The sequence below is a fragment of the Orbicella franksi genome, chromosome 3 (assembly GCF_964199315.1).
Source record: "Orbicella franksi chromosome 3, jaOrbFran1.1, whole genome shotgun sequence".
Classification (NCBI taxonomy): Eukaryota; Metazoa; Cnidaria; class Anthozoa; order Scleractinia; family Merulinidae; genus Orbicella; species Orbicella franksi.
The window spans coordinates 3146592-3172273 of NC_138147.1; the positions used below are offsets into that span (position 1 = coordinate 3146592).

The following is a 25682-nucleotide window of genomic DNA, read 5'->3' on the forward strand; positions in this document are numbered from 1 at the left end:
AAGGCGACTAACATCTCCTCTCTTTTACTCGACCCGGCTTTTTTTAATAAGGCAGTCGTGAGTGTGCCGTGTGTCCGTAAGTCCAGGCTAACAGGAACACTTGAGCCAACAAAATATTATGCTAAAACACAAACAATTACCAACTTGATTTTCCCGAAATCACACACAAACCTTCTCAGTGTAAAACCATACCGGCTTTTTCGTATAATTCCATTACATCCTGTTACCTTAAAGTCTCTTGTTAACCACTCTTCCACTGGCAAATTCAGATCGGAAAAAGAAACGTCGTTTTTTAGTGCTGTCATAGGACGACCATTTTCATCTAACAGGAAAAAAGTAAAACAACATGCAGGTACGATTAGGGTGAGGTCTTTTCTATTAATTGTACTCATTTCTAACGGTTCGTTTATAGGACAGCTCAGAAAAATATTGAAAAGACTTGCTCAATAATGCAGTGTTATTTACTGTAGACTGGGCTTTTTATTAACCGCGCGGCCATGGGCCGAGCGCGGTTCTAGGTTTACCCGTGGTTTATTTTTTTTTTTTTTGTCGGTGACCAGACGCAGACCTCCGCTCGGCCAAACTTTGAGTCACGCAACGTGTGATGTTTTTCCGCCAGAAGCTGTTAAAACATAAATACACGGACAATTTTACGGATATTGTTTTCTTTTTTGTGGGTAAAATATATTTTCTTTTCGTTTTATCAAAGCGTTGGATTTAAAGGGAATAATAAATACGCTAAAAAAAGGTATTACGTCAGCCATGGAATGCGCTGACGTTGCAGCTTTCACTTTCGCTACGTGACAAATACGATCGTGTTTACTTTGCAAGTTTATTTCGGCAGAAGCGACGGTCATTAATTTATTTGTAATTTTGTGAGTATTTCTTGTGGTTTTACGCAAATGAAGTAAATCCTTTGACGGTTTCATCGCAGCCAGTTCATAGATCGGAAGGAAAATTAAATATTTGCAAGCCAAGCAACGAACTTGTCAGAACGTGCAAGGATTACGTCATTGGTAGGGAAATAACCACCGTACTAAAGAAAGCCGTGGTAACGCAATTCTTGAATTATGTGACTTGTGTGACTTCTTTGCTAGCCCTTTACTCAAGGGAAAAAACAATTTAATTTAATCGTGATTTTTAAGAAAGAAAGCTGTTGTTAATAGTGTTCGTATCTTCATGCCCATACGTATCCCGAAGAAAGTTCCAGATTAAGACTATTACGTCATCGGAGATTTCACACCGGTTACGACTGATGGTGCAATAATACAGTTTGTGTTGATCAAGTAATGTGGTGTCTACAGTAATCAATGAATCATCAAGGATTGCTTTTGGAATGTACACTGCGTTGCGACTGTAGTGCTAAGAAAACAGTTAAATTTTAAAAGCGCGGTTATAAGATCTAACAGATCTTCTTGTCATTAGTGAGCCTGCATGGGATGGGGGTGGGGGGGGGGGGGGCACAAAAATCTTAAAAAATATTCACTTCATATCAATTGACCACGGGTCAATCATGACTGCATATCACGCGAAAAATGACGTCATTCATTTAGAGATGCTCACCATCTTGGATCTGTTATCTTCGATCGCAACCTTTTGCTGAAATGAGGGAGAATCCCCAAAATTGAGTATAAAATATCAAAAACCGCAAAGGATGCAATTTTATACTAGAGATGTTTAGCGATAATACCATGAAATCGCAAATGTTCAAATCTCACTGCAAAAAAATCTAGCTTAAAAAAAACAACGCCAAATTCGGGCAAAGTACCCTCTGAAAACATAGTCACCATAGAAGAGCCGTCATGAGATCAAACAATTGACACACGGAAATGTTCCCGATGATTCACAATGTGCGATCATTAATGCTTGACACTTACATCCCCATCAACTCCTCCAGGAGTAACACTTACCCAATGTTCGAAGTGAGAGGTTCGATCCAAACTTGCGTGACAGCTCAGGACTTTTCATCCTCTGCAGCTGCCCGTCTCCCTTTTCAGGTTGATCGCTGCTTTCCTGGAACATTGATTCCGAGGATGTGATAAGAGTCGATACTGTGAGTGGAACCAATCTTTTCCCTTTTCCCTTTTGCTTTTGCATTTCTCCATCGCTGATTAGTTGACTAACATCGCTTTTTTGAGGCATTGCTCCTTTATGAACCAGTGAATTTGCCGAATGATCCTTTTCAGACGAGTATTCCTCCCGTTTCACTCCATCACCTGCGTTTATTTTCTCTCGTATCAAGCCCTGCGCGTATGACCCCGGATCTGGGCCAATGGATTCACTTGAAGATGGTTTGTGGAAGGCACCATTAAGGGAATTATCTTCATTTATTTCCCCAGTAGAAAGTTTACAAGCTTCTTTCGACTTCATCTTACTTGATGATGTAGCCAGAGATTTTCTTGGAATTTCCTGTGCCGATTGCACAACAATGGTTGGAAACTGATAATTTTGATCCGCATCAGCATTGGCAGTAGCACTGGTATTTTGATCAGCCCCACTCGATGCATTATTCAGTGGGTTTTTGGTGCTTTTCTTTTCTGGTCTTGTCGCCTCCAAATTTTTGCTTGTTTGTGTATCTTCAGCTGGAAGTCGCGGAACTTCCGTAGTCTCTGTCTTGATGAACACCTCTCCTTTAGCAGCAAAGGACGTCATCTCTTTGTTGCCCTTTTCGTCTGATGACTCAGGGACCTATAATTGATCAAAACTGAAGTTGAATTAAAAGTTTTCATACAATAATCAACACAGTACACCTTAACCTTTCTGTCAAAGTAGCTGTGAATTCTCGCGGCAATGCCCAGGCCACAATGATTCAGACACCCAGGAAAGGGCACTTTAGGGAGATAAAATCTAAAACATTTCCTGGGACACCATGAGCCCGGATTCCTCTAGGAGCTTTCGCCTTCGGTGCTCGTTGATTCCTGGACCTCGCCTGATACCAATCAAGTGAATGCGCATATTTCCTTGTACCTGATAATGTTATGACAAAGGTCTCGATCAATAACAAGACAGAGTAGCTGGAAAGTCAAAACTAATATATAGATTTAGGCCAGCCTAAAAGCATAGCTCCTGGGCCGGGTTGTTCAGAGCCCGATTAAGCTAACCCAGGAAAAGGTAGAATTTTGATTTGAGTTTTGTAACTTTGCGGTGAGGTTTTCTGTATATTGTTTGGCCTTCTGGTTTGAGTTTTAATAATCACCAAATATATATATATCCACAAAACAAAGTAGCAAAAAACTTTTGTATAGCAGAAAAAGTTATAACTCGGTTAACTTTTAATCCTGGGTTAGCGTTAACTGGCTTCCGAACAATCCTGCCCCGTTTTCAACAAGTTAACCTGCCATGAGCCCGCGATCCAATCGAAAACCAGCACGTGATACTGGTCAGCGGATGCCTTGTTTTGACAGATGTCAATTGATCATAACATGGATGTCCAGCATCAAAGAAGTACACGGTAAACCAAGGCTGAATGTCTCTGTAAACCTATTAGTTGGAGTATGGCCGCAATGTTGCGCGACTCCGTCGCCGTCGCCGCCGTCGTGCGTACGCGCCCACGAACAATACCGTTAGCCATGATAACCATGAGAAAATCAACTCACGGGTTTTCTTTCCTTTCCCATATGAGTATGGGGCTTCGCTTGGCGGCCCTTCGAGCCGCCGGAGCTTTGTTATAACGCAAAGACTTAAGAAGGGAAAGAACGCAGCTCCGTACGTTTACAAGACAAGGTAAAATTGCATAGACACTTTTTCGTTCGGTATAACTCTCTCAGTTCCTCGCCCGCGCCCACACTCATAAATCCTAAACTAACCTTGTTGGAGGATTTAGTAATTTCTGCTTTAATGCTGGTCCTGCTTTCGACTATACTTCCACGCTTTGCCTTGCTTTCAGTGTGTCTCTCTTCCCCGGTTTGCTGCCTTTGACAACATTTGCAAATTTTCATCAAAAAGTTTGCTATTGGCTTGTACCAGTCTTCTTCTTGTGATGCAGATTTTGCTTCCCTTGTCCCTGATAAGTTATTTTATAAAAAGCAAAATATGAAAGTTTCCTGGAAGTTATTTATCTTTTGCAAAGCAAAACGAGTTTATCGTGTACATTTATGCCCTGGGTTTAGGCCAATCACGTGAAAGACAAATTTTAGCATAGGAAAGTAGCTTTGTTTTACACTGTTCCCTCCCCCAAATAGATAAAGTACGTATGGCATATCATTTCCTGGGATATTACATGTACATGCATTTTTAATCCTATTTTGAAGATACAAGGACGCATCGTTTTAAAGCCGCAACAGCACAGGGATGGTGCATCCCTTCATTTCCATTGTAAATACCATTTAAGGACGTTCGCGCGAAAATTTTCCAGTCGATAGATTTTTTGAAAATTTTTACTGCAGTCAGATAATGAATTCCTTGTGTCAGAAATGCAAAAAAAAAATGGGGAAAACCGTCTTCGTTTCAGAGATAAAGCGTATGGAAAACTACTCTGATTCTGAAAAATTGCCGCACGCAATTCAGCATGGTCTACAGGGGTTTATAGTTAAAAATATCGAAGATGAGTCAACGGAGGCAAACGATCTTAGTCATATTTTGTAGAAGTAAGTCTGTTGCGTAAATGATTCCAAATGTTACCAGCGCTTTCACCAAACTTAACCCTTCAAGAGGCATTTGAAACCATCGCACAGATAAGCGAAGAGCCAAAAAGAACGGAATTCGAAGGTGCATTTTCCAAAAAAATTCAAACTCCTAGACGATGGATTTTCTTCATTTTTTCGCTTAATCTAGAAAAATCGGTAGAGAAAATGATCCATCAAAAGAAAAATAGGGGTCACCGAATGTCCACGATCGTTAACCAAGGAAAAGCTATAGCAATGGCCATCTGCCCTATCATTGTCCATTTTGTTACTTAGCGCGCGCGCTCATGCATGACGTGGCGTGTGAATTTGCGTGCGTAGTAAGGATGCGCAGAAACAAGTAGCGCGAACGTCCTTAACGCAGATGCAACTACTTGCTATCTTAAAGAGGAGGCCGGGGTCGTTCGAAAGGTGCATAACGCTATACATCGGATAAATCACTTTGCATTGGGGACTGTTTGTTTTGTTGACACTAAATAGCGATTTATGCGGTGGATAGCTTGAATCGCATACTTACCCCATGATCTGTCCGTTACATTGCAAAGAGAATATATTGTCAGTAACACGTTCCCAGAGGGTAGGCACAGCACATACCACATTCCATGAAACAAACACGTGAACTCGTTGGGATGCAACAGGGCAGCGGCAATAAAGATGCCAGATAACCCGGCCAAGTATAGAGTGCTGATTCCAGCCGGTAGGTGCTGCTCCAAAGACTGGGGTGAGGCTGACTTTGGTTCTAGTGTTGGCATGCCTGTCGATTTTATCTCGTTTGAAATTTGAACTGCTACACCACTGAAAACAATACACATGATTACAGCAAAAATGAATGTCAGCAGTTTGGACACCCTGAGCTGGAAATCTGGTGACGTGAAGAGGCATATTAAGGTGTATACAAGGATTACCAGGCTGATAACGACAATAGTAATTATTTCGTTGCCTGCAAGGCCCGAGAACACCATTCCACCCACTATACCCAAAATGACTGTGGATGGTCTGAAAGGAAGAAAAACAAGTTGGTTGAATACAATAAATTAAGAAAAAATACTTATTTTGGTATCTATATGTTTGCACCGTGAACTTGGTAAATGTAGGCATAAGCTTTGTGGAGGAACGGGACTGCCGCGGTAAACATGTCGATGTCATGTTTGCTCGGCGAATATTTTTGCATGTCTAAAAGTTTCAACGTATTCTTTGACAGTACGATACAAGTGCAGGCACTATTGATCTGTATTTGAGAGATTCGCTCGATAAAATTTTTCCTGTGTTTATGTTCAATAATGTCGACAGAATCTGCTCTGTGCCAAGGGATAAATTACATCTCCAACGAGTGCGTGTGGACGCCAGAAGCATAGAAAGTAATCATTAAACATTTGAGACTCTACTCACCCAATAAGAGTGGAACAGACAAGACATGTTTGGTAAAGCATAAAAAGAAAAGAAATGTGATCGTTGTTCTTCAAAATCCTTTTCCATTCACTGACAAGCAGAACAAGGTTGGCAAGCGTCGATAGCGTCCAGCGACGCCTCTGCTTGTAAAACTCGTCAAAGCTTTCCGGGCAGTAAGTACTGTCTCCCGCGGCTGCGCAGTATGTCAGTCGCCAGCCTCGTTCAAGCATAAGTGTACACATCCAGCGATCTTCCCCTTTAAGAAATAAGAGATCATATACAACATAGTTTGAAAGGGTTGTTTTTCAATCTCACTTATGGAAACCCACAGTCACTTACACGAAAGTTTATGACAAATTATTCCTTCTTTTCCTCAAAGCAATACTGCAATGGTATTACATACTAAAGGTCATAAGTAAATATGTTACGTTGTGTCATGATTCTCTTTGCAGTGGTGCACACCCTTGAAATTGATATTATTTGAATTGTGATTTTCCATCTTCTCAATTCCTCCTGTTATGATGATTTAAGAGTAATCTCATCTTGTCACTTATGCTACTAGGACACCAACCCATATCTTTGGTCAGGAATTCGAAAGCGTGGTCCACACCGGTGGCATAAGTTGGTAACACCTCTCTGACGGCCTTGCACCTGTACAGACTGAAACATCCGGGACTACACAGCACTGAACCGAGTATATGATTTGCAACCTAAACCATGGAATATTGAAAATTAACGAAATAGACAACAACTCCAGAAACAACAAAAACATTTAAATAACCAAAATGACAAGAATAGAATTGCAGATTAAATCAGTTGGAAATAAGTTAAAAATATATTTTTTTCGTTATCGTAGTTTTTTTCTCTATCACGTCGCTTATTTTCTCCTGTTCTAAGATCAAAAAGAGAAAGATATCGTTTCAACAATATCTCTAAAAAAATTCTTTAAGACTCTTGTCAGGTGGGTGTAAAGTCTATTACATCAGTAGTCCAATAACTTCTATAACTTCACGAGCAGTCCTGCAACTTCTATGAAGAGTTCCAGAAACGCCTTTCAATAGCGGTCTTTTTATTTTGGAGAAAGGGCTACACACAAATATTATTATGATATGAACAATATTATTTTACTCTTTTTCCTCGATGTATCAAATGATGATCATCCACTTGAAAGCAAAAGACTGCTAACCTTCTGAAACCAATGTCCAATGGCATAGTCAAAGATCTGGTACCAGACAACAGGTCCATTCCCCAGGGGGTAGGTACGAGCACACACTGCACCAATTATAGGGTCCTCAATGATCTGGTCTACGAGTGCCTCTACAGATTCATGAGTAAATTTGACATCGGCGTCTGTCGTTAAGATGAAGGACTGTTCATCTTTCACTGGAATGTCAAATGTTGGATTGTTCAGTTTACATCACTTACCTTGAGTTAGACTTTGTTGCGCCGTGGTCAATCATTTGAGATTATTGTCTGTACTAGGACAAAATGTTAGTCGATCAACTTTTAACCGTTATTAAAGTAAGTAGCATCAAATGGTTCCTGTCTTTCATGGTCCTCAACAAAACTCTTTTTTCGATTCGGTGAATAATCGATAAACAGTTTTCCCACAAGAAAACAGCTGAGACGATTCAGTCGACAGGCTCAAACAGCAGAAAACGACAGATCCAGTGAACTGGGTCTAATGGAGTCATCAATCTTTTCCACCAGCAACGGTTGATTAAGACACCGTTAACCAAACCATCAAAACCTGTTTCCAAAAAATGTTGCAAAGTCTGTTGCCGTTAAAGTGATTGGACCCAACAGCACGACTTTAGATGCAAAAAGTTAGTTTTCTAAAAATCAAAAAGGACCTGAGAGACTTAAAATGTCATTTACTGGACACAGAATCATCCTTACCTCCGAGGAGACCCTGTTTAAAATCCAAAATATAGGACATGTACATCACCTGGCTCCAACGCTTTTGGTTCTTCACCTGCACACAGACGAAATATTAATTCTTCTTACAGAAGTTGCTGTCTTTGTTCTAATTCTGAAATATTTTCCTGTTTTAATTCAGTACGAATTCGTCCATCATGCGGCAATCCTCTAAGTAAAAATTTATTTATACTGGCGTGAAAAGTGACATGTTGATACATTAGTCGTGCTTCTCTCCACAAAATCGCAACCGACTCAGTGAAGTGGCCTTGAGAGATGAAGTTTTTTCTAGCACATGCTTAAATCCTAATCGAAGTCCGAGGATTATTGCATGAACCATTACGTTTGGTCTGGCTTACTTTATTCAGAAGAACGTTATTGTTAAGACTGACAGGCAACACAGCGTTTTGTTCTCTTACCTTAGCATTGTCTTTCAAATGAATAGTAAATTCCATTCCCCCTGGAAGCCTCCATTTAAGCTGCATACCATATGGGGTTTTCATCTTGCTGCATTCAGTAAGACGTACATTTAACGTCTTTTCTACCAGGGAAGCCAGCTTCAATGCATAGCTGTTAAGTACCTCTACCCTGACACATCCATCAAAAAACACGTGTGACTCAAACTGGCGTCCAGTTTTCCCGCTGTTTATGTCGACGTCAAGAATGGATCGAAGAAGTTGTTCCATTTCGTAATCTTCCTCGTGATACATTGTTGTGCAGATGAATACTCTGATGTCCCGAGAAAGGTTTTGCTGCGTGACGTGCTCCTCATCGGACGCTTCGTTGCGTCTGTTCAACAATAGATCTTGTTCAAGGCAGACACCTGGAAGACATATAATGACATCATCAGGTAGGCTCTCAGTTATCCTGCAATACACCAGCTTATTACTTCGGCGGGAAATATATCAGCTTATTAGCTCTTATTATATGACAAGATTGGGCTATCTTGCTAGGTCAGGTTTATTAACTGTTTCCTTACAAGAAAATGCTATTCTTTGTGCTATGCAATAAGTTATTTTTTTACCACGCTTGTTCAGCAAAAAGGTTGGATATTGACCTCGTATTTTTTGGTTTTCATGTACCTCGACTTCGTCTTACCCATTGACACGCGAGAAAAGAATCTTAGCCAAGATTTGCCAATCTCGACCTAACACTTAGACAATAACCCATCATGATATGAAAATACTAAGCTGATGCATGTAAATAAAGCACGTCTGCCTACACTAAGCCTGACTTCCGATGGAATGCTGCCCTTCTCCCTGGTTCAACGTCTATTTTACAACAACATTTAGTCCAATTAACCTGCAAGAAAATTACTTCCCATCATTTACACTTCTGAATGCGCATGCGAATAGAGTATTTCTACTCCCTCCTGGATGGTATGTTGGTCCATCGCAGGGTTACTCCAGTATTAAATTCGCCGGTATCCATTATACCCTTGGGTGGAGAGAGGAACATTGAGAATAAAGTGTCTTGCCCAAGCACACAACACAATGTCCTTGGCCAGGGCTCGAACCCGAAGCACTAAATCCGGGGCCGAGCGCATTAACCACCGCACCTCCATAGCAAACAATACCTCAGTTTAAATTAAAAATCTAAGTGACTGTCGATACATACCATTATAGTCTGGGATCCAGAATAGGTCATGTGCTTTCGCCATAATCATTCCTTGTCCTTTCCACACGTAGTAAGTGATCGAAACGAACTGTGCCACCCACAGAAGCGCTCCCGCTGCGAGAATGTAGATCAGATCGTCTGATGTACAAGGTAAGGGAATGGTGTCTGTCTCGCATATCCCTGTGACATGTATCACGAAGATAGCGATAGGTGTTGCTAACGTTAAAGGGAGAGCATACCCAACCCTCTGCAGGCAGAGTGAGCAGGCAAGCCAACCAAAATGGTAACCAAAGAAGCTAGCAAAAATATGGAGCAGGAAATACACAAATGATGGATTAGATACATTTATGTCTTTTAACCCTGCAAAAATACTGTCCAGCTCAACTATGTTGTAGAGCTTGATGAACATAACTGCAAGGAAAGGTGTAAGAATAAGTTTCCACAGCGAGGAAACAATGGCAGCTTTCCCGCAAGCTGTTCTTCTTTTCACAGGGGGTCCCTGGGTGACACCTTGCTCAGTGTCGCTGTTATACATGTAGTCAGAAACGTCCGAAACTGAACTCCGCATCGTGGCCTCAGGAGCTTTGTTGGCGCTCTGATGTTTGCTTCTTACTTGATGTTTCCTCAGCTTAGGCGACCATGCGATGGAGAGAAGAATAAACGCGATCGGGATACCTATCCGTCCGTACATGTCAGGTGTCTTAAAAGAAAGTACCAATATCATTGATAGTAATATTATTATCATTTTATGATGTCATTTAGACAATTTTAAAAGATATCATATTTAATAAACTCGAGAAAAAAACTCCTAGAGAAAAATAAAATCTATGAAAGATTCCTTTTAATATTTATTCGGGCATATCAGAAAACACGCATTAAACAAGTTTCTAATTCATGAGGTATCAACCAATGAATAATATTAAGGCAGTGTTGTTTCTTTTCAGAAGGATCTTTTTTTTTTTTAGACAAACGACTGCGACCAAGAATTGCCCTGAATATTGAGACTGAATATTTACAATATGCCAAGAAAGCAAGGATGTACGGGTAAGACCTATATTCTGAAGAAAGGTGTAAAATTTAAATGTCTTAAATCATGATAACAAAACAAACTGGTCCAACATAGACGTTATTCTTCATTGTGCGAGTCATTTTAGATTGAAGACCGCAGGTGGACGAACCTGACTACAGATTAAGGAGTTGGGTTTTCAATTGACTGTCCTGAAACCAAACCCAAAGTAATCAGATTGGCGAATCACAAAGAACACATACAGCCCAGGCATGTCACTAACACGAAGCGCGGGGGAAAGCGCTACTCACTATTGCTTTCAGTCAATTTCTGACGATTTGTTGCTCTACAACGTCAGTCAATGAATTGACCTCAGTTTACGGGTCCACTCGGCTATCGCCTCGTGAATCCACAGCACTTTGACAATGTTATGACGACATTCATTGTCAATAACAGGACAGACCTATGAAAAAGTGACGTCAATTTGTTTTTTACGATAACAAATTGTCAAATTGTCCGCCCTCGCTCGTTGACGCATTGCATAAACTATAAATTCATGTGTCTGTCTCGTTATTGACAACGAAAATTAGCCAATGATCGCGCGAGAATTTCTGCAGTTGTCGTAACAAACAGGACAGACGCATGAAAAAGTCACGTCAATTGCCACATTGTCCGCTCTCGCACCATCGCCCAAATAATAAAGTTCATGCGTCTGTCCGCTTATTGACAATGAAAAGTAGTCAATGAAGTAAGTAAGTAAGTAAGTAAGTAAGTCGGTAAGTAAGTAAACAATTTATTTAAGTATCAATGTATTTAGCCCACGTGGGCTAATTGGGTACACGCGAGAATTACTGTCGTTATTGTAAAATGGCCTATCGTTAACGTGGTAACTGAATGCAAAACCAAGGCAAATACAAATTACTTCCCACGGTCCAAGTGAAAACCACTCTAATCACCGGCTTAGCCATTACCTTCCAAGTTAACAGCGCAATACCAAGTACGGCAATGACAGCAGATGCTGAAAATTTGAAGGCGTGCAACTTGCCACTTGTTGTGTGGAAGCGTGATCTTGATGATGTGGCTTGCCATATCGACGGAACCACAGCTAGACTGCACATGAGCAGTACAATGACACTGGGGTCTACTGGTAAAACCGCCAGTCCGACTATGGTTATATAACAAAGGGACAGAGTTTCCATGAACCCACCAATCAAAATCTGCAATTGCGAGTGACATTGAGGAATGATTAATAGAAGCAATGCAAGGAAAATGACAAGTTGAAAGCATAAGAAACAATAACAGCAGCAAATTTCATGACTAGCCGCAGGCGACTTATTAGAATTCCAGAAAAAATATGGACAAAATTGCCAAAATTTTCCAGTCGTTGCTATGATTGGTTGATCCTAAACTGCAGAGCTGAATGAGCTGTCATTCAAGAATTGGCGTTTACTTCGCAAAAGTGTTAGAGCGATGGAATATTTCAGGCCGGATTTTTTTTTTTTCAAAAAAGTCAACTGAAAACTTTTTAATCCAGATGTCGACCAATCGACACGGCTGCAATATTGTATTTTGCTGCGGGACAAGTTGGTCACAAATGTAGTAATACGCACAATTATCTGTTTCAACTCTCAAAGCAACGTTGTTGCGAGACAAGTTGAAGAAAAATGTTGCCTGTATTACCGGACCTTAACGAAATATTTCACTACTCACACAGACGACACATTAAAGAAATCAGTGTATATGCCAGAGAACAGTTGCAAAAAGCAACGAACAGACAATGTTATAGATGTGAAATCCAGTTTAAGTTTCATCTTTAGACATATAGATTACAATCCAATAAAAGTCAAAAGTTTAAACATTTATGGCCAATGTTGTATTCAGAGTGATAATTGTTTTCTTAAATGCATTTCAAAATGATACCATGCGGAAAAAGCAAACAGTTTTTACTTGGAAGGGATACCCATCGATCAAGTCATTTTTTGTTTAACCAGCGAATAAAACCTATACATTCTATCAAACACAAAAACAAAAAGGTAATTAGAACTTACCAAGATAAATCCTTGTTTTGTTGGCCACGGACGAGTCTTCTTTCTTAAATTTGTCCAAGTAGCGCTAACCAAAGACACGAGTTGAGGGATCATTAAAACCAGGACAAGCATTAATATGGAGGCTTGTTTGCTTGTCTCTACAGAAGCATCTCGCAAAGCACTTGTCTTAGTTTGATTTAAAGCTTTGAACTGCTGTCCTAGAACCAGCAGACAAATCTTACTGGCCACCACGCAGAACGCAACAACTGAGAAAACGAGCACGGCCGTTAGCCATTTCAAGACGGTGAAGAACACGTCGATAAGTTGACCGCCATTTTCAAGTCTGCTGCTCGCATTTGATACTGAAGATTCAGTTCTTTCCAAAGTGTATCGTTTTCGATTGTGATCAGCTGACAACTGAGCAAAGTTTTCGTAGTTGCTTATCTTTCGAGACATTTTGAATCGTATCTTACACTTGTCTTCTGTGCAACACAGGCATCCAAGCAGCCTCCAAAGATTACAACAACTTCCTTGTTCTTCCTTGTTCGTGGCCAAAGATTTCAGACCTCCGCCAGGTTTGTTATAACTGGATTATTCTAATCTCCCCCTCGTTGCTTTGAATGGATCTCTTCAGCTTCGTGTGTCGGAGAACTGAAAAGCCCCTTTGGGACGAATAAAGTAGGCACGTATGTATGTGCCACAAGATAATTGAGACGTACCAAAATACGGTATTTTTGTACGTCTCAATTATCTTGTCGGGTGGCTTTACGTTTCTGTGGTAACCATGTTCTCAACATGGATATTGAAAGTATTCAACCTGAGTAACATTTTTAACTCCTCTTTGAGTTCACTTCCCTTCGATTATTTGGGTTTCAGTAACTATTGTACCCTTTGAGAGAATGGTGGCGTCAGCGTGTCTGTCTTCTGTAAGCCTACATAAACATCCACTCTCTTGTTATTATGTATCTGATGAGAAAAAAATTAAAAGTTTCGCCCGGTTTCCTGTTATAGTTTCTCGACGGGAGACCAAGTAAAATTACTTAGTAGGCGCCACCATAAGGAGACCAAGATGCTTCCAAATCTTGCAACTCAAAGACCAACAAAAATGAACCTGATATTGTTAAAATCTAATTCATGTTTCTTATCTTTGAGTTTATGTTTAGTTGACTGTTTTCTTCAACATCACGAATTTCTTTTTGACGAAGCCAAGGGATAAGGTTGGAAAAATAATGAACTGTGAACCCATATTTGGTCAATAGTTTTCATAAACAGCATGATTTTCTTTTTGGCAAAGTCTAGGAAAAGAGTTAATTTTGAATCCATATTTTGTTATCAGTTGGCAAGGCCCAGGGCAAAGCTAAGGTGGGAAAATAATTAAGCTTAAGTGTCTAATCGAGAATGAAATTTCATTGCTTTACCTATTTGTGTCTAACTTCCATTTATTTGCAAGTTGTGTTTAATGCAAACTTGCAATTCCATAATGTATAGAGGATAGTAATCAAGACAATGAAAGCATTTTTACGATGACTGAAAGATTTAAAGTGATTGCAATTCTAGTGTCGAGCCCGCACATAAAGTAACATCTTATCTGAATATCAAATTTGAATGAGAGGAACCGGGCGTAAATAAATTTACGAGCATTCAAGTAAACCAAGATTAGCGGGATCAAGCTGCTTTCTTCTTTCTAGACAAGCAGCTGGAATAAAATTTATCCCACTGTGCGCAGGCGAGAGGAAGGTGAGTCATATACTTGTTTGACATTTAAGGACGGTGCCCACTAAATACAAAGGTTTTTGCGCCAGGTTAGGACCTTGCGGGAAAAGTAGATCTTTGCAAGGGCTAACGGAATCCACAAAGAAAAAAGAAGATAGCCGCGCATTTTTTCGAGATACTTAGCCTTAAATCTCAACAAAAATGCTGACATCGGCATTTTTCTGAAAATAGAAGGAGAGGATATTTCTTCACAGCTTTCTTTAGAATTCACCATTACATACAGAAAAGTAAACACATTTATTAAGATCTGAAAAGTACATGGTAAATGGTAACGTAAAAGCCATTTTTGGTATGTTTTTAATGACAAAATCGTTGCAACAGCACTTCTAGCCTGTCTGACAGCCTTCCTCTGTTTCAGCTAAAATACAGTCTAAATATCTTTTGTTCACAACCAGAAACTAATCACCTGCTGAATAGGCTTGCCACTTCCATTTCATAACATAAAATATAGGGGTAACCACGCGTTTTTTAAAGTTATTGATCCTTTTTTAAACTTTTTACGGTGCCAGTTACATTTTTTCCTGTCACCTCCCCAGTAAGTAAAACATTTGCGTATCTCGCACTTGTTTTGCGCGCCCACTACGCCATCTGCAGGTACATGTTTACGGTTGGATTTCAGTATAATTTTCGACAGATAACAGCTAGTTTTTCAGCTGGAAGACGTTAACAGTTAGTGGTTAGCGATATGCTGCTGTTCTGGTGTTCCTCGTTTAAGTACAGGTTTATTAAACTTGATTTGGTCACAATAGGAAAATTTTGCTTTCAATTTAGTCGAGTACTTGGTAGCGTAGTTGATTGCATCATGACAACCCAGCGCGCGCGTGGCGATTAAACCATGCCTTGCGTGATGCACAGAACGTGCGCGCACTAACAAAAGTAGGCACCGTCCTTAGGGCCCATTAACCGATTCATGCGCGCACTCGCGCACGTTGCTAAGGAGGTGAAATTTCACTTCCGGTCATTTACGTCAGCCTGAGCGCGGAAATAAAAACAACTCAAAAACTAGATGTTTTTCTTTGTGTTTCGCAAAATGCAAAGTATAAAAAGTACAGGCAAATACAAAATAAGAGAAAGACAGAAAAACAAGAGCAATAGAAAGAGAAAAACTAACTCCGTGTGGCTTTGTTTGGTCTTACCGAAGTGCGCTGGTAGTTTAAATTGCGCACGCGCTGATAGGGTAACTTCCAATAGATATCGGGCGCACTTCCGGTTTCTTTAAATGCTAAAGGAAACGCGGTTTTTCATTAAATCCAGCCTTTTTCGACGAATTTCGATTAAAGCCAACGCTGGCAACATAGCTATGCATTCCTTTTTCGAAATCATGCTTTTTTCAGAAAATTACGAATTTTTCAATATTTTGAATGCTCTCAAAATCTGACCTTTTAGAAATGAAACAAAATCGAAGCATAGCGTAATGAGGATTTAAATTAAAATATTAAATCAATGAAAAAAATCCCGAGAAAGTAATTTGTCTGGGAGCCTTTGCATTTTTTCTGTATTAGTCACATGACCATGGGCGTGGCCTGATGACGTCATCACTAGTGTTACTGATCATGAAAAAGTTGAAACACATGAAATAACTCTGAACTAACTAATAATGACGAGGTTTTATGAGACTAAATTTTCCTTAGCAACGGCTCGAAAAGATCGGTTAATGGGCCTTGACTTGTTTTACAATGTAGCCCGCTGATAAAAAGATGAACGAACAAAAGTCGCTGGATTCACAAACACAATTTGTGGTCTTTGATTTTTTGATTGAAAGTAACGCCTGAAATTTCTTTATTTCGTTTGTAAAATAGGAAATAACGGCTTTGAGTTCTCGAGAGATTTATAATTCATTATGCTATGTCACAGTGTTATCAAAATGCTTAACAAATCCATTTTAGAGAAAAGAATATATTGCCAAGAAAATACACTTTTTTATTGCAGAGAAATGCCCGGCATTGAGCAGTGAGTCAGCCATTGGGTAGCTTGGATTTAGTAAACGATAATACTCAAAGAAAAAAATACATGTAATATTAAGAATTTAGGTTCAAGATTCTACCTTCCAGGTGCCGCTGATCACTCCATCTTTGCCACGTCTCTAAGTCATCAAAACCTAAATATTATCCAGAGGAGGTAGAAAAGAAATTTCATTAACAATTTTGGGCAAAGTCCTATATCTGAAAATCTTACCCGTGTGTCCGGATCAAGGAATACTGAGAACAGTGAGGGGAAAAAATCTTTAATTCCAGTCCCAATCGTTTTAACATTGCAGTTTTAATTATTTATAAACCACTACTAAAATCAAAAAGCTTAGTTTGTTTCCATTTCCGATGTATGTTTTGTGAATGAGATCAAAACATGTTTGATCTTTTCCCTTATATTACGTTGACGTTCTCTGCAAGAGATCTATAGCACAAGTTGGTGTAAAATTTCCGGCTTGTATTCATCCTGACACTGCACCAAACCAAACAAAAATCACCTCTGTACGGTCCTTGGCTTGGATTTAGTTCCGAAAGATTTTAGGAAATAAAGGGTTACAATGATTTTAAAGCCTACACTTACTGTATTCAGCGGCTGCAAACCTTAATGATTCTTGGATTTTCTTTGTTACTAGCACGTTATTTCACCTCAGGTTTGTATTTAATCCAATTGATACAGTCGCATAATTTGCATAAAGCTCAAATTGGAAATGTCAGGTGTACGGGACAGGAACATCTTGACTTGATTGGACATCAACATTTCGTCGAAACACGACAATTTAAATCTTAGTTAGACATTGGCAGCCAGTATTAAGTTTTAGAACCGAGGGTAAAATCTAATCTATTTGGGGACGAAACATGAAGAAAGCCCTAAAGAAGTTTTCTTTCCTGACAGTTTATCCTCAAAAGAGTGGAATATTCATTTGCTTTAGTTTAACTACTTTTTAAACAAAAAATTCAAATTTAAGTTGCTTTTAGTTAAGTCTGTTATTATTTTTCCGATTGCGTTTCGACTGTTATAAACTAACGTTATAACCAGGTGAAGTTGCGTGAACTGTTCACGTCACTTCGTGTTGGACGTTTCTATGTAGTGAGGCAGTGCTGTGGCATCAGTAAACATATATATAACATCGTGCTTAGAAAATGAATTATCGAATTGTAAGGATGAACCGGAAAATCGCCTGGCGAGAGAAGGCGTAAATGAACTGATTTATAACAAACACATTACAGAAAGCTAAAGTTTCTAAACAAAGCAAATGCGGAAAGAGGTGAAAGCCTTACCTCTACCCACCTCGAAGGTATAGCATTCCGATTTGAAACTAAAAATTACAACAACTGGTTATTCTGTCCAGACAGACTTCAGATTCTTTGCAGAATAGGCTTGGAAATGCTAAACGATTACGCTCTTGCTAGTTATTTTCTTGTAAATGTGATTTCGTAAAAAAGCAATAACTAAATTTATTGATAGAGACTGGCCTAAGCGTGCTAGTCCGGCCTCCAAAAGGTGATCTTCTGTCACAACTAATCTTTGTGCACGCAGCTGGTGATCTCAGCGACATGTAGTAGAAGCCCTGGCATTAGTCGATCACATTCCCTTGTCTTGATATAAACAATCGTTAAGACTTTCTTATTAGAAACTGCAGTTAAACCAAAACATATGCAGCACCTAATTACACGAAACAGACAGACGAAATAAGAATTTTCAAAATTATTTGACTTCGCCCACTCCCTCAATTCAGTAAGCCTTCCCTTTCTAATAACGTTCCCCCTTGACTGTCTCTTTTTTTAATAAGCGCCCCAATTGTATTAAGTGCCCCCAATTGCCCAAGTGACATACAAGACATTGGCATAAAACAAAATGTCATGAACTAGGCCAATAGGTGAGTGAATTTTGTAGTCTGCTTTCTCACCTGAACGTAATGTTAAACAAACTGAACAAGCAAACGGTATGATAACTACAGTCGAACCTGTATGAGTATAACGGCCCTGTATTAAGCGGCCACCCTCTATTAAGCGGCCAGTTTTCAATGTCCCGATTTTTTGCTCATACAAACGCTGTATTTGTTACCTGTATTAGGCGGCCACCTCTATTAAGTGGCAGCGGCCACCCTGTAGCAGTCCTATATGTGTCTTTCTTTGCTATTTTTACCTGTATTGAGCGGCCACCCTGAACGTAACAAGTATGAAATTGAACCTAAAAACTATGAAATGACGGAATGACATATTTTGTTGTGAGCTGTAAGTCATAGAAATACAGTGCTGTATACCGTAAGAGAGTACTGAGGACAATTTATTGCACAGTACTTTTACACAATATTACGTATATTACACCGTTAAGTTACAAGTTGGCACTGAACCTTGTTTAAAGTATCCATTGCTTGAAAGATTGTTGATTGTCTTATTGTTTCCTTGCATGAAGTGTTTTTGTATGATACGCCACTAAAATTGACACTAGACCACGCCCAGTGAGTATTTTTAGTGATCCTGTATCAAGCGGCCACCTGTATTAAGCGGCCAGTTCCTCATGTCCCGAGGGTGGCCGTTTAATACAGGTTCGACTGTATGAGACTGTGACACCAAATGTTACAGTCAGTCTTGAATTACCACCTCAGTTGTTGTTCATTCAAATACTTCATCACATCCGACGCCGGTTTGTGCAAAAAAACGAAATAAGCGCCCAGTGACTAATAGCCACACCCTCTCCGACGAGTCTCCTCGATCCCTTGACCTACAAAAGGGAAATAAGCGCCCCGGTTCTAAATTGAATCATTACAGTACAGAACCACAGCCAGAAAAAAAATTATAAAAGAGGTGCCTCACATGTTAAAGTAGTGACTGAGGCAAAAAAGACAAGGATTATTGAGGCAAGAGCCTCGGCTTTCCTGTTACTAGCTACGGCCCTGCAGAATATATTATACAAGGTCCTTTTTTCAACTGTATGTCGGATTTAGTAAACGATAATATTGAAAAAAAATACATATAATATTAAGAATTCAGGTTCAAGATTCTACCTACCAGGTGCCGCTGATCACTCCATCTTTGCCACGTCTCTAAGTCATCAAAACCTAAATATTATCCAGAGGAGGTAAAAAAGAAATTTCATTAACAATTTTGGGCAAAGTCCTATATCTGAAAATCTTACCCGTGTGTCCGGATCAAAGAATACTGGGAACAGTGAGGGGAAAAAATCTTTAATTCCCGTCCCAATCGTTTTACCATTGCAGTTTTAATTATTTATAAACCACCACTAAAAACAAAAAGCTTAGCTCGTTTGCATTTCCGATATATGTTTAGTGAGTGAGATCAAAACATGTTTGATCTTTTCCCTTCTATTACTTTGACGTTCTCTGCAAGAGATCTATAGCACAAGTTGGTGTAAAATTTCCGGCCTTGTATTCATCCTGACACTGCACCAAATCAAACAAAAATCACCTCTGTACGGTCCTTGGCTTGGATTTAGTTCCGAAAGATTTTAGGAAATAAAGGGTTACAATGATTTTAAAGCCTACACTTACTGTATTCAGCGGCTGGAAACCTTCATGATTCTTGGATTTTCTTTGTTACTAGCACGTTATTTCACCTCAGGTTTGTATTTAATCCAATTGATACAGTCGCATAATTTGCATAAAGCTCAAATTGGAAATGTCAGGTGTACGAGACAGGAACATCTTGACTTGATTGGACATCAACATTTCGTCGAAACACGACAATTTAAATCTTAGTTAGACATTGGCAGCCAGTATTAAGTTTTAGAACCGAGGGTAAAATCTAATCTATTTGGGGACGAAACATGAAGAAAGCCCTAAAGAAGTTTTCTTTCCTGACAGTTTATCCTCAAAAGAGTGGAATATTCATTTGCTTTAGTTTAACTACTTTTTAAACAAAAAATTCAAATTTAAGTTGCTTTTAGTTAAGTCTGTTATTATTTTTCCGATTGCGTTTCGACTGTTATAAACTAACGTTATAACCAGGTTAAGTCTCATGACCTGTTAGCGTCACTTCGTGTTGGACGTTTCTATGTAGTGAGGCAGTGCTGTGGCATAAATATATATAACATCGTGCTTAGCAAATGAATTATCGAATTGTAAGGATGAACCGGAAAATCGCCTGGCGAGAGAAGGCGTAAATGAACTGATGTATAACAAACACATTACAGAAAGCTAAAGTTTCTAAACAAAGCAAATGCGGAAAGAGGTGAAAGCCTTACCTCTACCCACCTCGAAGGTATAGCATTCCGATTTGAAACTAAAAATTACAACAACTGGTTATTCTGTCCAGACAGACTTCAGATTCTTTGCAGAATAGGCTTGGAAATGCTAAACGATTACGCTCTTGCTAGTTATTTTCTTGTAAATGTGATTTCGTAAAAAAGCAATAACTAAATTTATTGATAGAGACTGGCCTAAGCGTGCTAGTCCGGCCTCCAAAAGGTGATCTTCTGTCACAACTAATCTTTGTGCACGCAGCTGGAGATCTCAGCGACATGCAGTAGAAGCCTTGACATTAGTCGGTCACATTCCCTTGTCTTGATATAAACAATCGTTAAGACTTTCTTATTAGAAACTGCAGTTAAACCAAAACATATGCAGCACCTAATTACACGAAACAGACAGACGAAATAAGAATTTTCAAAATTATTTGACTTCGCCCACTCCCTCAATTCAGTAAGCCTTCCCTTTCTAATAACGTTCCCCCTTGACTGTCTCTTTTTTTAATAAGCGCCCCAATTGTATTAAGTGCCCCCAATTGCCCAAGTGACATGCAGGACATTGGCATAAAACAAAATGTCATGAACTAGGCCAATAGGTGAGTGAATTTTGTAGTCTGCTTTCTCACCTGAACGTAATGTTAAAGAAATTGAACAAGCAAACGGTATGATAACTACAGTCGAACCTGTATGAGTATAACGGCCCTGTATTAAGCGGCCACCCTCTATCAAGCGGCCAGTTTTCAATGTCCCGATTTTTTGCTCATACAAACGCCGTATTTGTTACCTGTATTAGGCGGCCACCTCTATTAAGTGGCAGCGGCCACCCTGTAGTAGTCCTATATGTGTCTTTCTTTGCTATTTTTACCTGTATTGAGCGGCCACCCTGAACGTAACAAGTATGAAATTGAACCTAAAAACTATGAAATGACGGAATGACATATTTTGTTGTGAGCTGTAAGTCATAGAAATACAGTGCTGTATACCGTAAGAGAGTACTGAGGACAATTTATTGCACAGTACTTTTACACAATATTACGTATATTACACCGTTAAGTTACAAGTTGGCACTGAACCTTGTTTAAAGTATCCATTGCTTGAAAGATTGTTGATTGTCTTATTGTTTCCTTGCATGAAGTGTTTTTGTATGATACGCCACTAAAATTGACACTAGACCACGCCCAGTGAGTATTTTTAGTGATCCTGTATCAAGCGGCCACCTGTATTAAGCGGCCAGTTCCTCATGTCCCGAGGGTGGCCGTTTAATACAGGTTCGACTGTATGAGACTGTGACACCAAATGTTACAGTCAGTCTTGAATTACCACCTCAGTTGTTGTTCATTCAAATACTTCATCACATCCGACGCCGGTTTGTGCAAGAAAACGAAATAAGCGCCCAGTGACTAATAGCCACACCCTCTCCGACGAGTCTCCTCGATCCCTTGACCTACAAAAGGGAAATAAGCGCCCCGGTTCTAAATTGAATCATTACAGTACAGAACCACAGCCAGAAAAAAAATTATGACAGAAGTACCTCACATGTTCATGACAAAGTAGTGACAGAGGCAAAAAGGACAAAGATTATTGAGGCAAGAGCCTCGGCTTGCCTGTTACTAGCTACGGCCCTGCAGAATATATTATACAAGGTCCTTTTTTCAACTGTATGTGTTAAAATACTCTTGAAACTTCCTGAAATTTGCTCGAGGATGGTATCTGTTCGAGTGTAAACCTATCGCAACGGAAGATGTCCAGGAATAAATACACCAGTATATTTTTCAAGCCAACTTGAGGTCAAGCCTCGATAAACAGGCCTTTTTTATCCCGTCGTAAGCAGAGTTTGTTTGAAATTTAAATTTATCATTTAACAGGAGCCATAATCGGGGACCATAATCCCCGATTATGGCTCCTGCATTTAATCAAAATCTGGGTGAGCAAAAGATCGATCTCAATTATTTTCTGTTTAGATAATGCAACTTCCAAGAACGATTTGAACTTTGCTTTACGGATAAGATACCCTTCTTTGGTACAGACCAATAATTTTCTTCAACGTTTTAGGCGTTTGTGGAAATTTTGCTTGTAACATGTGTAACGAAATTCAAGTTTCTTGGACCCTTCTTATATCTATCTGCTATAATTTTCATATTATTCTCGATTTTCTGTACTCTTAATAATCCAGAGGGACTGCTTGTTAATTAACCAGCATCCTCAGGCGAATGAAGGGAATTAACTGTAATTTGGAGTCCCCAATTAGTGGGTTCCGTGTATGGACAGTCAGCTAATGTTGTCCTAATTAGTAGGCCCCCTGTAGGCACAGTCTTATAGGAGCCTACTAACTGGGGAAATATTAGTAGTGTCCCTAATTATTAGGCTCCTTGTAGTTTGACAAACAGAAGCTTATCACCTTCTGGACAAATAAATAGAGTTGTGCAAAACGCATATAAATTAACTGCACAAATGAGTACATTTTAATTTTTTCTTAAGGCGCAAAATGAGATAATGTACAGGTACTAATATTTTTTTATTATTATTTCAGTATTTAAAATTTTATCTTACCTGCGAGGTGATTTACTTCCCACAATTTATTCAAGGAAATATCTTACATGAGAATAACCGAGAAACAACCTATAACATTTAAACCCCAACTTTAACGCTCACATAACTCTCATCTGATCATGATGAGAGGAGATCTAAATGGGGTTTAACTAATTCCTAAGAGTAGGTTACAATAAAACTGCCACGAGCTGTCGGCTGAGAACTGACGTATTTTTCACTGATAGATGAGATCAGAGATCTGTATTTACTGATAGCTCAGGAATGGGATGGGATTTTAACTGATCGAAGAGAAATCTGCCGGTAATTTAACTGGTTACATTTTGGAAATCTATATTAAGGAGCTTACTTCCTGAATGTTCTTAAATGTAACATGTTAATCGTCTCTGTTCTGAAAACTTGTCGACAATAACCAACGTTTAAAATACTTTTGTAAAAGACAAAGAAATGAAAATAAAAGACAAGAAAGGAAAGAGGCCACATCAGATGCTGGCGTAGCCCGCATATGCAGATGTCTGTCTTAGAGTGTTCAATTCATCCCCTGCACGAAAGAGGGCTGAGATTTGACGAGAAAAATCCCATATTTAGGACATAACTTTACAGACATCGGTGAGGACAAGCGCGACATAATATCAAAACCTTGCGTTCTTCTTACGCTAGCTTATCATGTTATGTCGCTATTGTGTCCAGTACAAGTAGGAAGATAACACAGTGTGACACAGTGCGACATGTATATCACATAGCAACGGTTACGCTGGTTCGAATTTTGCTCTATCGCTCCTCGGGTGAGAGGGGCCATTAAGCCGATGTATAGGGGTACTTTGGTAGAAGGCTGTGCTTGAGCAAGCGGTATGAACCAGAATGAAAGGAGTTTCCACAGAATCATGTTAAGAAAACCTGAATTTAAAATTGAAAACAATAAGTGAAGTCGCCACCTACGTGTAGCTAATTACAGTAAATACTAAGTGTTCTTATATACAAAGTTGTGTATTTCTCGCACTAAGGATTTTACACGAGTTTCTACTTACACGGAATTCGTACGACTTTTTCAAAGAAGCTTCACGTAGCGAGGAAAGTCTACCTAAACTAAATCAGACACAAGAACTAAAAAATCCTTAATATGTGAAGCGTAATATCAAGAGTGCATTAAGTTCAAATCAGGAGCCATAATCGGGGACGGAGTCCCCGATTATCTCTCCTGATCGCATGATTCAAATGTAACATTACCTCGAGATGATGGCCTTCAGTAACACCTATTTGTAACACCTCGATTCTCTTTAAAAGAACAAGCACAATTTTAAACTCATGATCATTAATCGTATTCTTTCGTACTTGTCGATATATGAGCCTTGTGCTTTCTGAAGGTTATGCCATAATAATATGTTTAAAGTGCTGTGTTTTTCTCAATGTGTCCGATAGATTTGCATTTTATCCAGACATTTCCATGACATAGATATAATATAATTCCCGTATATGTCATTTTGATTGCTAACAACCAGCTATGCATCGCCAAAAGTTAGTTCTTAAGCTGTCTGGCCGCTGAAAGGTATATTAATTAAAGTATCAATTCACGTAGGGGCCAAACCACCCCCCTAATGTTTCCTGAAGGCTATATTTGCTTGGTTTATATATTTCTGAACCAAGTTTGGCAGATAAGCTTTCTTTGTTCTCCAGTTTATTTTAATTTGGAAGTTGTGACAAAATGTCAGATTATGACGTCAAAATTGATGACGTCACCAAAACGTGCTATAATTTTTTGTAAAATCTGATAAAAAATTATGTCATTGGAAAGACCTTGACTAGAGGAGTAAAATGCCGGAAACCGTTTTTTGCTATAATGATTATTTTTCGAGATATGGTAAGTTAAATATTTTTTTGTTGTCCCCCCCGGAATTTCCTTAACCATACTGTCCTTCTTAAGTCAGTCTCTCTGGTTTTTTTTTTCAGTCTTATTCTAGGAAGGCTAATAATCTAGAAAAATAGAAAGCTTGATGTCGTCAAAAATCGTATGGTTTTAGAAATTTGATTTCCGGCTTTGTTAGGATGGTATTAACAGTAAAAAACGGGTGACGTCATAGGTTATGACGTAGCAAAATTAATTTTAACGCAATAACGCTAGAGGGATAATTTTTTATTCCGATTTTCTTCTTTATTTTTGCTTTAGTCATCTGGCACATCACATGTGCAACATAGCTGCATTTGCTGGAACAAAAGTACGGCTCCAATTTGGGGATTTTTCTCAAGGGGGGGACCCCATATTTTGCAGAGTTATTTTTCAAATTTAAAAATGCCATATTTCATTTAATTTTTGTGATATGGACAAAATTTGTTCAGGTTTCAGCTCCCCTTGATGTGCTCTTTCGAACACATTGTAAAAAATAGGCATATTAAAAACTTCAAAAGTGGCAAAAAACATGACGTCGTCACTGTGACGTCACAACTTTGACATTTACTGACATTTTTCACGTAAATATAATTGGCAATAGATCTCCTGCTCATCTGCCAAGTTTGGTGTAGAAAGAGTCAATACTTTTTAAGTAATGCGAAATAATGTGAAATACCCAAGAACTGACGAAACAACTGGGGGGTGGTTTGGTCCCTACGTGATTA

General features: G+C 39.2%; 1 protein-coding gene across 9 annotated transcripts in view; it reads right to left on the bottom strand.

Moving 5' to 3' along the window:
• The window catches only part of LOC145480669 (uncharacterized), a 29475-nt gene extending 5105 nt beyond the window's left edge, over nt 1-24370 (bottom strand). The window contains exons 1-17 of one of the 9 annotated variants that reach the window (XM_081458962.1): nt 24300-24370; nt 20523-20907; nt 19331-19380; nt 17792-19043; nt 16396-16449; nt 12600-13240; nt 11523-11768; nt 9546-10245; nt 8348-8751; nt 7911-7986; nt 7198-7394; nt 6583-6721; nt 6012-6267; nt 5140-5618; nt 3807-4003; nt 1911-2688; nt 228-322 (exon numbers count right to left, since the gene is read on the bottom strand). In XM_081458962.1, coding sequence (XP_081315088.1) covers nt 228-322; nt 1911-2688; nt 3807-4003; nt 5140-5618; nt 6012-6267; nt 6583-6721; nt 7198-7394; nt 7911-7986; nt 8348-8751; nt 9546-10245; nt 11523-11768; nt 12600-13034 — 4002 coding nt within the window. In that variant the 5' untranslated portion in view covers nt 13035-13240; nt 16396-16449; nt 17792-19043; ... (1 more) ...; nt 20523-20907; nt 24300-24370. The other 8 variants (XM_081458965.1, XM_081458961.1, XM_081458960.1 and 5 more) reach the window with 8 other exon arrangements.
• Nucleotides 24371-25682: the final 1312 nt, after the last annotated feature.